At 41.2% G+C, this 18,813-nt stretch overlaps 1 protein-coding gene across 1 annotated transcript in view; it reads left to right on the forward strand.

Moving 5' to 3' along the window:
* LOC127569204 (uncharacterized) overlaps positions 1 to 14,313 on the forward strand; it is a 58,401-nt gene extending 44,088 nt beyond the window's left edge. The window contains exons 13-14 of the mRNA XM_052013609.1: positions 270 to 1,197; positions 13,622 to 14,313. Coding sequence (XP_051869569.1) covers positions 270 to 1,197; positions 13,622 to 13,665 — 972 coding nt within the window. The 3' untranslated portion in view covers positions 13,666 to 14,313. The remainder of the gene's footprint in view (positions 1 to 269; positions 1,198 to 13,621) is intronic.
* The last annotated feature ends 4,500 nt before the right edge of the window (positions 14,314 to 18,813 follow it).

An 18,813-nucleotide genomic window follows, 5' to 3' on the forward strand; every position in this document is an offset into this window, starting at 1 on the left:
TCAGCTTGTAGTCGAAGCTTAATTGTAGTCTGAGATTTTGGGAAACTGGAAAAGGCCAAGAAAAGAATAAGCTTCATTTTCCACAATCCTGCATAATGTTTTGGTCAGACCAAAAATGAACAAGATGGGGAATACTCTTAAATGAGGATTAGTTGTGTTATTGAAACAACCATTCCTTATTATGTTTATAAGTATGAGAAGTCAAATGAAAAGTCAATGTATCACAGTGAATGATTGTTGATAACCTTTATATTGATTTTCTACTGCAGTTTCCTGGAATGAAACCAGCTGGTGATTCCATGTCTTCTTTTGGAGTACCTCAGCGGAGACAGTTTGGTGCCCCTCAAGATATGCCTGAGCCTGAAGAAGACATATTAGCACCAACAAGCACCCCAACTTTAGCTGAGCTTAGAGCTAAATATTCAACACAGCTTCTGAGGTGGGCCAATGTACCACTTGAGGATAACATGCCAACTAAAGATAAGAGGTGGAATCCACAGACCTATGAAGGGAAAGAACTTGACTGCTTCAGATTCTTACCATATGCTTTCAAAGTTTCAATGTTAGATACGCACGAACAATACTTACGGAGTATTACTGGGACTCCTGATATGTATGAGCTAGACACACCCAAGATAGATGATGCATTTATTCAACTCCTGGTGGGTGAGAAAGTTGTAAGTTCACGTGATGATCTGGACAAGAAGCTGGGTGAACCAGAGAGGGTATTATGTAAGGCACAGTCAAAAGTAGCAGAAATAGTAGGTCCACTTATGCTTGCGATACAGAAATACGAATTGGATGAATTGTCTGGAGAATTAGATTCTCTTACTACTGAACAATTAATAGAGAGACTGCAGTCAACAATAATTTCATGTCATCAATCGATTGTATGTGCTGGACAAACTCACCGGTGGTTGACTGGCCTTCGGACTGAGAATTTGTTGCAGTTATTCAAATTTGGCAAGACTTCTATAAAACCACAAGACTATCCAAATTTGACATCATCTGACCTACTGGGTGCTGAACTTGTGGAACAAATACAAAAGAAAGGTGAAGTTTTGAAGCGTGTGACCACCATACCACCATTGAAGAAAAAAACACCCATCAATGTATTCAAGAAGAAAAAAGTTTTCCAAAAACAGCAGAGGTGGCAACAACCATATTATCGTAATCCAAAGCCATTCAGAGGCCGTGGTAAGTCACTTCTGTTTGCAGAGAAAGAACAAAAAGGGACAAATTAACTGGGGTGGGGGGGTGGAGAGGGGGCAACTTTTTATTTACTATTGCACCTTCCCAAAATCTCAATATTTATTCTGGCTTTCAAACTGCAAATCAGTGCTGATTCATGCAGTAATCTGATCAGCTAGGCTGCATATCTTTTAAAGTTAATAGATATGTAGACTGGCTTTATTGGCAGAATCCCAACTATTTTTTTTTGATATTTCTAATCATTGCATGTATACCTAACTCAATCCCACGGTATTCAATTTTCTCCCTGACCTTGACCAAGAGTGCACTAAATCTTTTCAGAGCTTCACTTTCCAAAGCAGGGGATCAATTCAATGCTGTCATTTACATTTGCACATATGGCATGGATTAGAGGAATTTTTGCTCAAGGAGTTTTGTTTTAGGGGGTAAAAATGTCTTCAGTAATTGATAGTAGAGACACTGTAGTGGAGAAACATCAGCCGTTGGTTGTAGCAATGAAAGCAGATTGTTTTTGGCATTAACTGAAAATTCAAGACCTTTTATTTAACAGTATAGTTTATATGTTATGGGATAATTTAAAACCAAGTATTTTGGATAAGAGATTTTTAACTGTTGATTTGAGAAGAAAATTACAAGATCATAGTTAGATCAAGTTGTTCAAAGATTATTGAAGGATATGATGTATATATGGAAAGTATTGTATGTTTTATATTAAAATTCAGTGTAAATATTACCATTTTGGAGTTGTGGAAGTACAGATTTTTAGTTAGTGTAACTTATTGCAATGTAGTCATTTTTGAATAAAGATATGTGGCTAAAATTAACCCTTAGCTATAATATAAATGTAGGCTGGCTGATCAGATTACTGCATGAATCAGCACTGATTTGTTGCCAGCACTGCATTTTCCAGCTTCTCATTCCAGCCTGACTTAACTTTACATTGCTGAAGATGGAAGAAGCAGTACCCCAAGGGCTCCCCATCAGATGATTTGGAAGGATTATTAACAACTTGCAAATTAGTTCTTGGTTAATTTATACAGGTTACAAGTCTACAGTGAACGGCGTTGAAGCGGCTGATATTTTGCTGACATCAAGGCTTTTGCACCAACGAGTTTTTTCCCAGATACACAATACGTTCCTTTAGGAATCAAGCTTGTGCAGTGTAGGACAAACTCCAAGTAGAAGAGGGAGGAATGGCAGAAAAGCTTTCAGTATTGTTCTTATCCATGCGGGGTGTCCAATGAACAATGGTTCTATCCAAAGCACAGCAATGATCAATGTGTGAATTCCCTGGATATGTGTGCAGTGAGGTGAAATCTGGTATATCAATGGCTGTGTAAGGCATTTGAGTGGAGGGCTTTCCTGCCAAAAATGTATGCATGCCCCCATAAATTCTTTTGTGGTGGGCAGAAACAAAGTCTAGGTTGTCTTATGTTGTCAAAGTGCTCGAGGTCTTTGCCACAGACATTGAAATGTGGTTAGAAACTGTTTTAATCATACAATCAAAAGTAATTAAAGATTTTAAATTTTTTTTTAATTATAAAAGTTAAATAAAAACAGAAAAACTTTAATATATGAGCCTGCTCTGCCATTGAGTGATCAAAGCTAAATCTGGTACCTCGCCTGCCTTCCTGCCAAATCCCCATATCCCATGATCTGCCAGTTACTAAAAACCTATTGATTTCAGCCCTGACTACATTCAATGACTGAGCACCCATAATCGAGGGTAGTGAATTACAAAGATTTACAATTCACTGCATAAAGAAATTTCTCCTCATTTCTGTCCTAAACACCTGACACTTCATCCCAGTGGTGCACAGTATCTGGGTAACAACCCAAAACGTCAGCCATTCATTTGCTTCCACAGATGATGCTCGACCCACTGAGTTCCTCCACCAATTTGCTTTTTGCTCCGGATTCCAGCATATGCGGTCTCTTGTGTAGGATAGTTTGATGCAGCACAGTGAGCAGTGAACCACCTGCTTTTCCTACACTTAAAAGGTGGTGAGGCCTCGTACACAGATGTTTCATCAAAAGCCAGGCTAAGGAAATCTGCACTTAAAGGAGCACTGCACTTAAAATTACTCTGAACCATTAGGTGGCCCAGCTACTGTGCGGCTAAAGGGAAAAAGTGGGGGAACTGGAACTAATGCAATTATTCCACTTAGGAATTTAGTTAGTTCCAATTTGTTACAGTTCCATTAGGAATCATAGAGTCATGGAGTACTACAGCACAGAATCGGGCCCTTTGGCCCATTTAGTCCATGCTGCCTGATCTTCTGCCTAGTCCCAGCTACCTGCACCCTCCAAACCCCTCCCATCCATGTACCTATCCAAATTCCTCTTAAATGTTACGATTGAACCCGCATCTACCACTTCCGCTGGCAGCTCATTCCACACTTGCACCACCCTCTGAGTGAAGAAGGTCCCCCTCAGATTCCCCTTAAATATTTAATCTTTCACCCTAAACCTAAGTCCTCTAGTTCTACTCTCACCCAACCTTAGGGGGGAAAAGTCTGCATGTATTCACCCTATCTATACCCCTCATAATTTTGTATACCTCCCCTCATTCTCCTGCGCTCCAGGGAATAAAGTCCTAACTTTTTCAACCTTTCCCTATAACTCAGGTCCTCAAGTCCCGTCAACGTCCTTGTACATTTTCTCTGCACTCTTTCAAACTTATTGCTATCTTTCCTGTAGGTCAGTGACCAGAATTGCACACAGTACTCTAAATTCGGCCTCACCAACGTCTAGTACAACTTTAACATAACATCCCAACTCCTGTACTCAATGCCCTGATTTGTCATGGCCAAAGTGCCAAAAGCTCTCTTTATGACCCTATCTACCCATGATGCCACTTTCAAGGAACTATGGATCTGTATTCCCAGGTCCCTTGTTTCTACCGCACACCTCAGAGCCCTACCATTCACCGTGTAAGTCTTACCCTGGTTTGTCCTCCCAAAGTGCAACACCTCGCACTTGTCTGCATTAAATTCCATCTGCCATTTTTCAGCCCACTTACTTAGCTGGTCGAGGTCACGCTGCAAGCTCTGATAGCCTTCCTCACTGTCCACTACACCCCCAATCTTGGTGTCATCCGCAATTTTGCTGATCCAGTTTACCATGTTATCGTCTAAATCATTAATATAGATGATAAACAACAATGGAACCAGCACTGATCTCTATGACACACCACTAGATACAGGCCTCCAGTCAGAGAGACAACCATCTACTACCACTCTCTGGCTTCTCCTGCTAAGCCAATGTTGAATCCAATTGGCCACTTCATCCTGAATGCCTTAACCTTCTGGACCAGCCTCCCATATGGGACTTTGTCAAAGGCCTTGCTAAAGTCCATGTAAACAATGTCTACTGCCTATCCCTCATCAACCTTCTTGGTAACCTCCTCGAAAAACCTTATAAGATTGTTTAGACATGACCCACCATGCACAAAACCATGTTATCTATCCCTAATTAGGCCCTGTCTATCTAAATACTTATGTAACTTGTCCCTTAGAATGCCTTCCAGTAATTTACCCATGACTGACGTCAGGCTCACCGGCTTATAATTTCCCAGCCTATTCTTAAAGCCTTTCTTGAACAACGGAACAATATTAGCTATCCTCCAATTCTCCAGCACCTCACCTGTGGCTAAGGACATTTTAAATACCTCTGCCAGGACCCCTGGAATTTCTGCACTAACCTCCCACCAGATCCGAGGCGAGACCTTGTCAGGCCCTGGGGATTTATCCACCTTAATTCGCCTCAAGACAGCCAGCACCTCCTCTTCCGTAATCTGGATATGGTCCATGACCTCACTACTCATTTGCCTCAGTTCTATAGTCTCTGTATCTGTCTCCAGAGTAAATACGGATGCAAAAAATTCATTTAAAATCTCCCCCATCTCTTTTTCCTCCATGCATGGATAACCATGCTGATCTTCAAGAGGACTAACTTTGGTACCCTTTTACTCTTGGGATTCTCCATCATCCTGTCTGCCAGAGCAACCTCGTGTTCTCTTTTTGCCCTCCTGATTTCTCTCTTAAGAGTTCTGTTGCATTTCTTATACTCCTCAAGTGTCTGATTTGATCCTAACTGCCTATACCTGATATGTGCCACGTTCTTTTTCTTTACCAGGGCCTCGATAACCAAGGTTCCCTAAACCTGCTAGCCTTGCTTTTTATTCAGCATAGACTCGATGGGTCAAATGGCCTCCTGCTGTGTCATAAATATTCCATGATAATAGTGCACAATTGGGTGTATCAGCACAGCAACTGTCATGAGCACCTGTGCACAAGGCCTTCCACTGAAAGTGTAAACTCTGCCCTAGAAATGCTTTAACACTGGTTGAAACCAAGCCCAAAGTGGTCAAGTAGCTTGAAATATCTGTGAATTTCAACGTCAAAAGATTTTTAAAGAAAATTCTACAAAAATGTAAAGCAATGATCAAAACACTCGAACAATTCTTGAGGGGAACGACAAACAGCCAGAGGTCATTATACATGTTGGTACAAATTACATATGTAGAACAAAGGATGAGGTCCTGCAGAATGAGTACAGGGAGTTAGGTAAGAAGTTAAGAAGCAGGACCTCAAGGGTAGTGATCTCTGGATTACTCCCAGTGCCACATGCTAGCGAGGTCTGAAATAGAACATAGAACAATTACGGCACAATTCAGGCCTTTCGGCCCACAAAGCTGTGCCAAACATGTCCCTACCCTAGAAATTACTAGGCTTACCCATAGCCCTCTATTTCACTCAGCTCCATATACCTATCTAACAGTCTCTTGAAAGACCCTATCGTATCGGCCTCCACCACCGTTTCCGGCAGCCCATTCCACGCACTCACCACTCTCTGAGTAAACAACTTACCCCTGACATCTCCTCTATATCTACTCCCCAGCACCTTAAACCTATGTCTTCTTGTGGCCACCAATTCAGCCCTGGGGAAAAGCCTCTGACTATCTACCCTATCAATACCTCTCATCATCTTATACATCTCTATCAGGTCCCCCCTCATCCTCCGTCTCTCCAAGGAGAAAAGGCCGAGTTCCCTCAACCTGCTTTCATAAGGCATGCTCCGCATTCCAGGCAGCATCCTTGTAAGTCTCCTCTGCACCCTCTCTATGGCTTCCACATCTTTCCTGTAGTGAGGCGACCAGAACTGAGCACAATACTCCAAGTGGGGTCTGACCAGGGACCTATATAGCTGCAACAATACCTCACAGCTCCTAAATTCAATTCCCCAATTGATGAAGGACAATACACCATATGCCTTCTTAACCACAGAGTCAACCTGCGCAGCCGCTTTGGGCGTCCTATATACTCAGACCCCAAGATCCCTCTGATCCTCCACACCGCAAGAGTCCTACCATTAATACTATGTTCTGCCAATATATTTGACCTACCAAAATGAACCACTTCCCACATCTGGGTTGAACTGCATCTGCCACTTCTCAGCCCAAGTCTGCATCCTATCTATGTCCCTCTGTAACCCCTGACAGCCCTCCAAACTATCCACAACACCCCCAACCTTCGTGTCATCCGCAAACTTACTAACCCACCCCTCCACTTCCTCATCCAGGTCATTTATAAAAATCACAAATAGTAAGGGTCCCAGTACAGATCCCTGAGGTACACCACTGGTCACCGACCTCCACTCAGAATACGACCCTTCAACAACCACTCTTTGTCTTCTGTGGGCCAGCCAGTTCTGGATCCATACTGCAATGTCCCCTTGGATCCCATGTCTCCTCACCTTCTCCATAAGCCTCACATGGGGTACCTTATCAAACGCCTTGCTGAAATCCATATACACTACATCTACTGCTCTCCCTTCATCGATGTGTTTAGTCACATCCTCAAAAAATTCAATCAGGCTCATAAGGCAGGGCCTGCCCTTAACAAAGCCATGCTGACTATTCCTAATCATATTATATCTCTCCAAATGTTCATAAATCCTGCCTCTCAGGATCTTCTCCATCAGCTTACCAACCACTGAGGTAAGAGTCACCGGTCTATAATTTCCTGGGCTATCCCTACTCCCCTTCTTGAATAAGGGAACAACATCCGCAACCCTCCAGTCTTCTGGAACCTCTCCAGTCTCCATCGACGACACAAAGATCATCGTCAGAGGTTCCGCAATCTCTTCCCTCGCCTCCCACAGCAACCTGGGGTACATCTCATATGGTCCCGGCGACTTATCTAACTTGATGCTTTCCAAAAGTTTCAGCACCACCTCTTTTCTAATATCTACATGCTCAAGCTTTTCAAGCCACTGCAAGTCCCCACCACAATCCCCCAGATCTTTCTCCGTGGTGAATACTGACGTAAAGTATTCATTAAGTACCTCTGCTATTTCTTCCGGATCCATACACACTTTCCCACTGCTGCACTTGATAGGCCCTATCCTTTTGCATTTCATCCTCTTACTCTTCACATACTTGTAGAACGCCTTGGGGTTTTCCTTAATCCTGCCCGCCAAGGCCTTCTCATGTCCCCTTCTGGCTCTCCTAATCTCTTTCCTAAGTTCCTTCCTTTTAGCCTTGTATTCCTCCAGATCTCTAACATTACCTAGCTCTCTGTACCTTTTGTATGCTTTTCTTTTCCTTTTGACTAGATTTATTATAGCCTTCATACACCACGGTTCCTGTAGCCTATCATCACTCTCCTGTCTCATCGGAACATGTCTATGCAGAGCCCCACACAAATATCCCCTGAATATTTGCCACTTATCTTCCGTACTTTTCCCAGAGAACGTCTGTTCCCAATTTAATCTTCCAATTTCCTGCCCGAGAGCCTCATAATTCCCTTTACTCCAAGTAAACACCTTTCTAGCCTGTCTGTTCCTATCCTTCTCTAGTGCTAACGTAAAGGAGATAGAATTATGATCACTATCACCAAAATGTTCACCCACCTGAGAGATCTGACACCTGACCAGGTTTATTACCCAATGTCAAATCAGGCACAGCCTCTCCTCTTGTAGGCCTATCTACATACTGTGTCAAGAACCCTTCCTGAACACACCTAACAAACTCCACCCCATCTAATCCCCTCACTGTCTGGAGATGCCAATCGATGTTTGGGAAATTAAAATCCCCCATCACAACAACTCTGTTATTCTCACACCTTTCTAGGATCTGCTTCCCTATCTGCTCCTCAATAACCCTGTCACTATTGGGCGGCCTATAAAAAACACCCAGCACCGTTATCGACCCCTTCCTGTTCCTAACCTCCACCCACAGAGACTCCATAGAGAATCCCTCCACAACATCCACCTATCTTGACACTATCTCTGATCAACAGTGCCACTCCCCCACCTCTCTTGCCTCCCTCCCTGTCCTTCCTGAAACATCTAAAACCTGGCACTTGAATCAACCATTCCAGCCCTGGAGCCATCCAAGTCTCCGTAATGGCCACCACATCGTAGAAGGTTAGACCAGATGAATTCAGGGCTGAGGAGCTGGTGCAGGGGGAATTCAGGTTCTTGAACCATTGGGAGCTCTTCTGGATTAGAGGTGACCTGTACAAGAGGATTGGGGTTGCACTTCAAGCAGAGAGGGACCAGTATCCTTGCAGGGAAATTTGCTAATGGTACACAGGAGGTTATAAACTAGATTGACGGGGAGGTGGGACTCTGAGCAGGAGCAAGTCATAGGATAAAGCAGTAGCCAGCGAGAGCAAGTTTAGTAACCAGGATAGCCAGGGATAGAGTAAAGGCAGGGAAAGGAATACTTAGTTAAACTGCATTAATTTCAATGCACAAGGTTTAACAGGTAAGGTGGACAAACTCAGAGCTTGGATTGGCTCTGAGAACTGGGATGTTGTAGCCATAACAGAAACATGGCTGAGAGAAGGGTAGGATGGGCAGCTCAGTATTCCAGGATACAGATGCTACAGGCATGACAGAGGTACAGGTAAGAGAGGAGAGGGTGTTGCCTTTTTGATAAGGGAGGACGTAACTTTGATAAGGGAGGATTAGAGATGACGTTCTTGGGAGATCGTACAGTGAGGCCATATGTGTAGAACTTAGAAACAAGAAGGAGAAGGTCACTCTAGTGGGGCTGTATTATAGACACCCCAATAGTCAGTGAGAACTTGAGGAGCAGGTGTGTGGAGAAATTGCTGATAGTTGTAAGAATAATAGGGTTGTATTAGCAGGAGATTTTAATTTCCCTGGTTTTGACTGGACTACCCAGAGTGTTAAGGGCCAGGACGGGGTGGAATTTGTGAAAGCTGTCCAGGAAAGTTTCCTGAGTCAATATATAGAGGGCCCTACTCAAGAGGGTGCAATACTGGACCTCTTAGGGAACGAGGCAGGGCAAGGAACTGAAGTGGCAGTCAGGGAGCACTTTGGCTCCAGTGACCATAATTCTATTAGTTTTAAGATAGTGATGGAAAAGAATAGGACAGGTCCACTGGTTAGGGTCCTAAACTGGAGCAGGGCTAATTTTGGGGGAATTAGGCAGGATCTAGAGACATCACTTGGGTGAGCCTGTTTGAAGGGAAAGGAACGAATGCCAATTGGGAGGCTTTTAAGAGTGTGATATCAGGAGTCCTGGAGCAGTATGTTCCTGTTAGGGTGAAGGGTAGACCTGACAAGTTTAGGGAACCTTGGCTGATGAGAGATATTGAGGCTCTGGTCAAGAAAAAGAAGGAAGCATACATTAGGGTTGGGAAGTTCGTGTATGAGTGAATCCCTTGATGATGATGATAAAGATTAAGAATACACTTAAGAGAGAAATCAGGAGGGCAAAGAGAGGGTATGAGATGGATCTGGCAGGTAAGGTTAAGGAAAATCCCAAGAGGTTCTACAGCTATATGAAGAGTAAAATGGTGGCTAGGGAGGGAGTAAGTCCCCTTAGAGATCAGCAGGGCCACCTATGTCTTGAGCCACAGGAGATGGATGGGATTTTTAATGAATCTTGCTCATTTGTGTTTACTGAGGAGAAAATCATGGTTGCTCAAGAGATAAGGGAAACAAGTGGTGACGTTTTGGAGAACATTTGTATTACCAGGGAGTTGGCATTTGCAGACTTGCAGCGCATTAAGTTAGATAAATTCCCAGCGCCTGACTGAGTGCATCCTCAGACTTTGTGGGAGGCCGGAGGACAAATTGCAGAGGCCCTTGTGGAGATATTTGCTTCATTGTTAGCCACTGGTGAAGTTCCCGAAGACTGGAAGGTGGCTAATGCTGTTCTATTGTTTAGGGGTAGCAAGGACAAGCCAGGGAAGTACAAGCTGGTCAGCCAGACATCAATAGTGGGGAAGTTACTGGAAGCGATTCTGAGGGACAGGATCTCCCAGCATTTGGATCGACAGAGTCTGATTAGGAGGAGTCGGCATGGCTTTGTGCATGGAAAGTAGTGCTTGACGAACCTTTGAGAGTTTTTTGAAGAGGTAACTAAAAGATGGATGAGGGTAGGGCAGTGGATGTTGTCTACTTGGACTTTAACAAGGCCTTTGACACGGTCCTGCATGTTAGGCTGGTCTGGAAGGTTGGGTCCCATGGAATCCAGGGAGAGCTGGTTAGGTGGATTCAAAATTGGCTCGGAGGTAGGAAGCAGAGGGTGGTTGAAGGTTGTTTCACATAATGGAGGCTGGTGACTAGTGGTGTGCCACGGGTCGGTGTTGGGACCCTTATTATTCATTATTTATATAAATGATTTGGATGCGAATGCACAAAGCTTGATCAGTAAGTTTATGGATAACACAAAGATAGTGAAGAAGGTTATCGTAGATTACAGGGGGATCTTGATCAGTTAGGGAAGTGGGCTGAGGAGTGGCAAGTGGATTTCAAAACTGATAAGTGTGAGATGATGCATTTTGGAAAGTCAAACCAGCGTAGGCCTTCTACTATGAATGGAAGGGCACCTGGGGTGTAATGGAACCGAGGGACCTAGGAGTACAAGTGCATAGTTCGTTGAAAGCGGTGTCACAGGTAGACAGGGTGGTGAAAAAGGTGTTTAGCGTGCTGTCCTTCATCAGTCAGGGCACTGAGTATAGGATTTGGGACGTAATGTTGCAGTTGTATAAGTTGTTGGTGAGGCCGCATTTGGAGTACTATGTACTGTTTTGGTCACCCTGTTATAGGAAAGACGTGGTTAAACTGGAAAAAATGCAGAAAAGATTTATGAGGATGCTGCCAGGAAAAGAGGGCCTGAGTTATAGGGAGAGGTTGCCCAGGCTAGGTCTATTGGAACACAGGAAAATGAGGGGCCACCTTACAGAAATGTTTAAAATTATGAGGGGCATTGATGAGGTGGATGGTAACAGTCTTTTCCCCAGGGTAGGGGAGTCCGAAACTATGGGGCATAGATTTAGGCTGAGAGGGGAAAGATTTAATAGGGACCTGAGGGGCAACTTTTTCATGCAGAGGGTGGTGAGGATATGGGATGAGCTGCCAGAGGAAGTAGTTGAGGCAGGTACAATAGCATCATTTACGAAGCACTTGGATAGGTACATGCAGGGATGGAGCTTAGAGGAAGATGGGCCAAATGCAGGAAATTGGGATTAGCTGGGTGGACACCTAGTCAGCGTGGACTCAATAGGCTGAAGGCCCTGTATCCATGCTGTATTGCTTTACAACTCTATGACTCTATAACAAGCTTTCAACTAAATACAATTAGATCAATTACTTAACATATGAAAATTACCTGAAACTTGCCTCTCTCTGGGAGTTGTTCTCAATGAAATGAACCTCTTTTAGGTATGACCTGGTGCGGGGTCAAAGGTCAGATTTCCTAAACAGCAAGAAGTTGGCATTCCACTGTTGAACTCCATGAGTGCAAAACCAAAGCATGGTCACAAAATTCCACACTTCTGTGAGTGATCAATAGAGGTGATTAGGATTGTCAATCTGGCCCTCCCTCAAAAAAAGTTTGCACAAGTGACATATAACCAGTTGGGACAGAAGTGGCAGTAGGTACTGGGGGCAAAGTAGTGCTATGATATTGGATCTGGAGAATGTGAATTCAAGTTTGGCATCAGGAAATAACTGAAGATGTTGCATTGTCCTTTCAAATCTGTTACTCTTCAAAGAAGGAATATGGCAAAGAAGATGCAAGCTTAATGTTGGCATGTGAACAAACATTTTCACTGCATTACAAAAGGTCTGATAAGTATGATGACTGGTCTGTTGAGGAACTACAGGACAGCTACTGTTTTAAAAAAATGTGTGCTGAAGAATTAGATTAATATTCAAGGGATTGTAGTAGTGAAGAATATTAATTTTGGAGGGGGCTGACCTTATAGTTTGCGTGGTCTTATTCAGTATTTTCTTATGTAGCAAAACTAATTGTTTAATTATTTGTTTGTAAGAAACAATTATAGCTTTGTCTACAGCTGCTTGCCTTCTTGCCCCAAGAAACATGTGGCTATATTAATGCAATTTGTTTATGATAGTTTGCAATCCTGTGTCCTCATTGTATTATTCTTCCATGATATTTGTACTAGGTGTGGAGTATTTAGCTCTATGTCAATGTTTAATCCATGACTTAACCCTCAAGCAAAAATAGTTAGAATAATCAGTATTAATAAGATGTGGACCGTTGAAGAAGTATGTCAAGAAATTAGGCTAGAAAGAGGGAATTAAGTGGCGAAATCTGGTTTTGGAAGGTGAGATTACTAAATCTCTCAAAGTCCAAGAATTGCCCTGAAATGATTATAGCAGGAGAAAAGATGGACTTTGTGCCAATGTACCTCATATTCAAGCATGGAGAAAACCTCTGCACAAAGACACTAACATCAAGCCAATAATCAATAGGCTGTGCATAATGGCAAACATTGATTGCTACTTTCTAGTGTCATACATTGTTGCAGAAAATTTGGGGTAAGAGTCCTTGACAGGGTGGAGCTTTCTTTGTTGCTTGATCATGTTGCTGATTATCAAATCCAAGCCACTGTGAAAGTTGGTATTTGTATTCTTTTGAAGAATAATGTAGGTTCTTATGTTAGTTAACATGTGCCACCAATCAACACACCACCTGTCCTGTTCATGAATGCAAGATATCCAAGTAAATTTGTATTGGACCTTGTGTGGATGCAAGCTTCTAACCAAATACTCTGAGACATCTTTATACAGGCGACCCTTGCCTTACAGGGAGGTTGCATTTCTAGAAGATGGTCCTTACTGCAATTTACTGTAAAGTGAAGCCATATCATGTATGCATGCATCAAGAAGAGTTTTAAAAAAATGTTTATTTATTTACTGTTTTTCACATAGGTTCTGTAGGAGCAAATTTTTATTACTTATCCCAGATATTTTGGTAGTGAATTGTGAATTCCGTAAGAGTGAATTTCCGTATGCAGGGTTTGCCTGTATATAATGGTGTCAGATCACAACTTTGGCCAAATATTAAAATCTTTGTTGCTAATGCGTATTTATAATATCCCTAATTGTTTCATTGCAGGAAGATCATTTCGAGGACATCCCCGAGGACACCCTATCTTTTAGGACAGATACATTTCTTAACACCAGCAAGAACGAGATGAAATCTACTGGTTTGTAGCAAAAGGATACCGTCCCCCTTTGTGATTGTTTTAGACAGTTCTGTCAGTTGAATAAACTTAAAATTAGAATAAAAAATGTTTTTCTTGGATTTATTGTTAAAGAAGTAGGAATTTTAAATTTACCATTCTTCCATTGTTCTTCAGCCAAATTGGTGGGTTGATGATCAATTCTGCACATACATTTTGTCTGAGACAGTTGGGTGACTTAATTTGTGGCCTCTGCTAGTGCTCTGGAACTAGTTCCAAACCTTCTGGAGTAATTGTTCTTGGCTCTTGGCAACTCCTCCCAAGACATGGGTGAGATTGTCTACTTTGATCCTATCTTTTGAATGAGACCCAACTCAATGATGTTTCCTGTACTGAATTCTATTTCTTACCATTGTATTGTGATGTGATCAAAATAAATGCTCAATGTGACAAAAATAAGAACATGTCCATAATTAATCTATGAACATTGGCATATTTTATTCTGGGAAAAGAGTTTTAATCTTGTTCACTTGGCTTATGGAATTCAGCAATGAAAATATGGATTATTGTACTAATGCAGATTATGTTGCTGCAATGACTGGTACTTCCATCAAGATATGTTAATAAAAATTGTTTTTGTTTAAGATTGCATGATACTTCGATCCAATGTTTTAGCCTCCGCTCTGATGTGTATCATTGGTTTGTTGTTGGACTTCAGTTCTTTACTGTCCCCAAAAGGGTAGGTTTCTGTTGTTGTTGATTTAATTTTGTATTTGTAGATATTTTATCCTCCTATTAGACAGTTTGTGAGTTACATGGAGAACCCCTTGAAGTGGGAGTTAACTATGTGAATTAGCCAACAGTTTTGTTTATAAGGTATCTTTGCTTATTTTATTAAATAAGTCATTCTATGCTGCTGTGTTGCAATAACCACATTTGTCCTCTTTGGAAGCTGCAACTGGGTCCAGGCCATTTTTTAAAAATCCACTGGGAATGTAACTAATACTTTTTGGTAACTGAGTCCTATGGCATCAGTTTCCCATGCTTTTTATCAATGTACAGTTTCTCAAAATCATTCATATGTTTTGTTTTTCTTGAGTGGCTCATTTGTTAAATTAGGTTTCAGTTTTTCAAATCTCGGCATTTCTTGGTACAGAGGTATAGCTAGCTTCCGGCTTTGTGTTGCCTCCACATCTCAAGGAAACAGATGCTAGGCTTGGCTTAAAGATGTTCTGATTACTGCATGTTGGCTCGCAGGCCAAGAGAGGAGGTAGTACATAGCGTACCAGGTGCCATACAATCATCTTCCGTAACAGTCATGTCCCAATTCCAGCCCAGTCGGTGTCATAGTGAAGAGTCTGTTATCCCCTGGCCTCTCTCCAGCTTTAATGCTTTGGAACAAATAATGATAGTGATTGGAATCCAAACCAGGTGTTGACTTAGGTCAAAATCTATACTCACCACAGTTCCAGGAATTCCGACCTCAGTGCTATTCAGAAGGGAATATATTTTTCATGACTGTACATTTGTAAGTTTTGGGACTTGTACAATATACAAAGAATGCTTGACCATTACACTGATCAGTATATGAAAAAGGAAGGTAGAATAATGACTATGTTGTGGTCTCTACTAGAGCTTTGATTCTTCTGCAGAAGGGTCACAGTGCACTTTGAGAATATTGGATCACCAGTGTGGAATATTCCAGAAGACCCAACAGATAATGTGGAAATCTAAAAGGAAAATTATTAGTTTTGAAGAACAAAGAGGATCTAAGAAACAAAGTTATGAAAATTTGTTAGGTGTTGCTATAATATTCTTCCATTATCAGAACAGCCATGGAGTGAGTAGAGGGTAAGATAGATTTATAGGACGCAAGAACCAGCATTATAGTAGAAAAATGTATAGTATGGCTCATTGCCCTGCCAGCTCTTTGCTATAGCAATCTCAGACTAACCTATCTTTAACCATGCACTGTCAAAGCATTTCATGCTCCAAGTAATATAGTGTATAACAAGTGAAGCATAAGATGAAAATTATTCAAAGTATTTATTTTTTAAAATTTTTTACCAAAAGGCACTAACAGTATTTTTGGCAGTTGTGCAGATTTTGGCTAGCAAATTAGTTGGTCTGAGAAACTATTTTCATAGAATAAAAACAGAATGGGAGGAAGTCTGGTGGCTGCTACATGAATGAGCTTTTCAACTAAGGTTCGGCAGCATCTGTGGAAGGAGACATGGAGTTAATGTTTTGGGTTGGAGATCCTGCCTCAGAGCATCTGACGAAGTTCCAATGAGCTCTGTTTCTCTTTGTACAGATGCTGCCTGACACACTGTTTCCAGCATTTAAAATATAGATTATATCTAATTGCTCCACCTCTTGTATTTCTGATAAGGTTAGGCTCATGATTAAGTTAAAATTATGTAAAGAAAAATGGACCGAGTTAGTAAATTGGCTAAAATGTACAAAGCAGAAGCAAAGAGTTAAAGAGTAGTTATTCAGATGGAAGGAATATAATTACCATGTAGCTGAGAAGAGTTAATAGATATGCCTAGCACCCAACCCCTCATCGTTACCCCAGATTTGAACCGCATACCTACAAGACCTTATTAATCTGAATGGGTTGCAGATCCTATGGAAAAACGTATTGCAGGTAAGTGTTTGATTTGTTAGTATTTTAGTCTTTTTTAATTCTTAAGTATTTAAATTTATTTGAATGGTTGTTAGATCCCCTGAACTTTGAACTGTCAAAAACATTGGGCCGTTCTGAGATTGGAGCTTCAATGGTACGTTACCCAAGGACTCCTCTGCTCTAGTGTGCAAAGGGTCAGGTTATTTGGTCCTCCACATCTGTAAAAGGTAGAAGTGGCCATAGACATTAAATCTGGGCAAAGACCTGGGTATCATCCAGCCTGATCACTTGTACCTCAGAGAAAAGGAAACCTGATGGGCACTGAATGCAGATGAATGACCTTTCAAACAGCATTAGTTTAACAATATACTAGGATTTGCTCCTGAAAGTACTGAATGTACTTTGAACTTGTGGCCCTGTAACAGGAGTAGTCTGTACTGTTTTAGTCCCCTTTACTATTAAAGGCACATTGAAGCATTGGAGAAAATGGGAAAACAGTTTACAAGGATAGTATCAAGAAGAAGAGGTTACAACAATCATATTATTCTTTCAGAAAGATGTGGGTGATTTTCTCGGGATGTCTAAAAATTATGAATGGACTGGACAGGATAGTTGTGGAAAGTGTTTTAATTTGTTGTGAAATAATTCATTGATAGTCCTAGGAAAAATAAGGGAAATTGATTTGCTTAGTAAGTGCTTAGACTATGGAACTTGATAACATTGGGAAATAGTTGAAGTGAATTGTTTAATAGGTTTTCCAATGTAGGCTAGACTAGTGAGAAAAAAAATACGCTGAAGGGCTAAGGATGGATAAAATGAGAGGAGGCATAGAATGTAAATATCACCACACTAGAGTTGGCCTCAAAAAGCTTCTTTCCATTTTTTGAGTTTACGTTTTATTTTGTAACAACTATACATCAAGGCACAGCATAGCAGACCAATGTTTAGAACCACCTTATGACCAGGATCCCAGACATGTACATAAATTATTGACCTAGTGGAACAATTATAAGCAGAAATGCTCAAAGACAATTAGCCATGTAAGATTAAGCAAAGTATGATCAATAGTTCACCTGGATCTCTGCCTCAAATTTAACCTTTTGCATTTCAACCTTGCACATTCCCTTCTGCTGCCATTTAGCTTGCATTTCAACAGAGGCCTTGGAATCCTAGAAATGGCATATGCTTTCTTTCACTTTACCACATTGCCTGCAAAATAAATGGTTCAATTATTTCTATATCAACCATCACACTTCCCTTATATTTGGTTTAGATTTATTATGCATTTTTGTATCATTTTAAGTTTGCTTATCAAAGGAATTTTTTGCTCCGTCATATTTTCCAATTGCACCCTAATAAAAAGCATAAAAACATAGATTCTGGAAATATCCAGCAGGTTGGGCAGCAGTTGTGGAAAGTACAAAAGTTACTGATGAAGGGCAATGGCTTCATTAAAACTTGCAAAAGTACGAAAATAAACATGTTTTAAGTTGCAAGAGAAGGGGAGGGACAGAATGAACAAAGTGAATGCCTGTAAAAATTACAAAACTGCGAATGCTTGGAATATGAAATTAAAATTGAAAATGTGGAAACACTCAACAAGTCAGGTGTAGCATCTGTGGAAAGAGAAATGGTTAACATTTGTGGTCAAAGGGGCCTCATCAGTTTTGTTTTAATAATATCTGTGTGCCTGTGATGTTGCTGTAAGTTTTTCATTGTACCCGTGCATAAATGTACTTATGCCAATAAACTCGACTTTGACTTTGATAAGGTGGAGACCCAGAGAAACTGAATAATATGTGATACCTTCAATATTTTTAATATTTCAGAGTTTTTGCACTTTTATTGTTTTTCCCTTGTTTATTTGAAACTTTTCTCTTTATATCATTGAAACGGCCTTTTTCCAGACAAAACAGAAAATGCTGGGAAAACTCAAGTCGGTCAGTGTTACGTACCAGCAACAAAAGAAACACACCGAGTCATGTATAAATGTTAGAAACTATTTTATTAATAACTACTTATAATAAGAAGAAAAGTAAAAATGTTAGATAGTAAACATTAACCCCAAAACTAAACTCGAAGTGTGCGTGTGTGGCAAATTCCCAAACTCCAAGTCCAGGAATAAGTCTCAAAGTTCAATTCAGCAAGTCATAAGGTGAAACATGAGCAAAGGCTCTTGCAAAACCACCGTTGACTGAAGAGAGAATGTAGAGAGAAATTACAAAATCCAAATGTTCCACAATGGAACCCATACGACACCTCAATCACTGATGATCTCAATTGCTTTGTTCTGAAGTATCTGCCACCCTGAAAGGCATTGGAAACGTGGCCATCCACACAAATACCTGTTTCCCTCTACAGGTTAACGACAAAGTGGACTCCACTGGATTGCTCCAATAATCCATATGTGGATTGTAGTGACGGTCACAGTTATTGTTTTTCATCCATTGATACAGAGACCAGCAGTCAGTGTCTCTCCCTCTCTTCCTTCCTTTT

Source organism: Pristis pectinata, chromosome 4 (assembly GCF_009764475.1).
Source record: "Pristis pectinata isolate sPriPec2 chromosome 4, sPriPec2.1.pri, whole genome shotgun sequence".
In the NCBI taxonomy this organism is placed as follows: Eukaryota; Metazoa; Chordata; class Chondrichthyes; order Rhinopristiformes; family Pristidae; genus Pristis; species Pristis pectinata.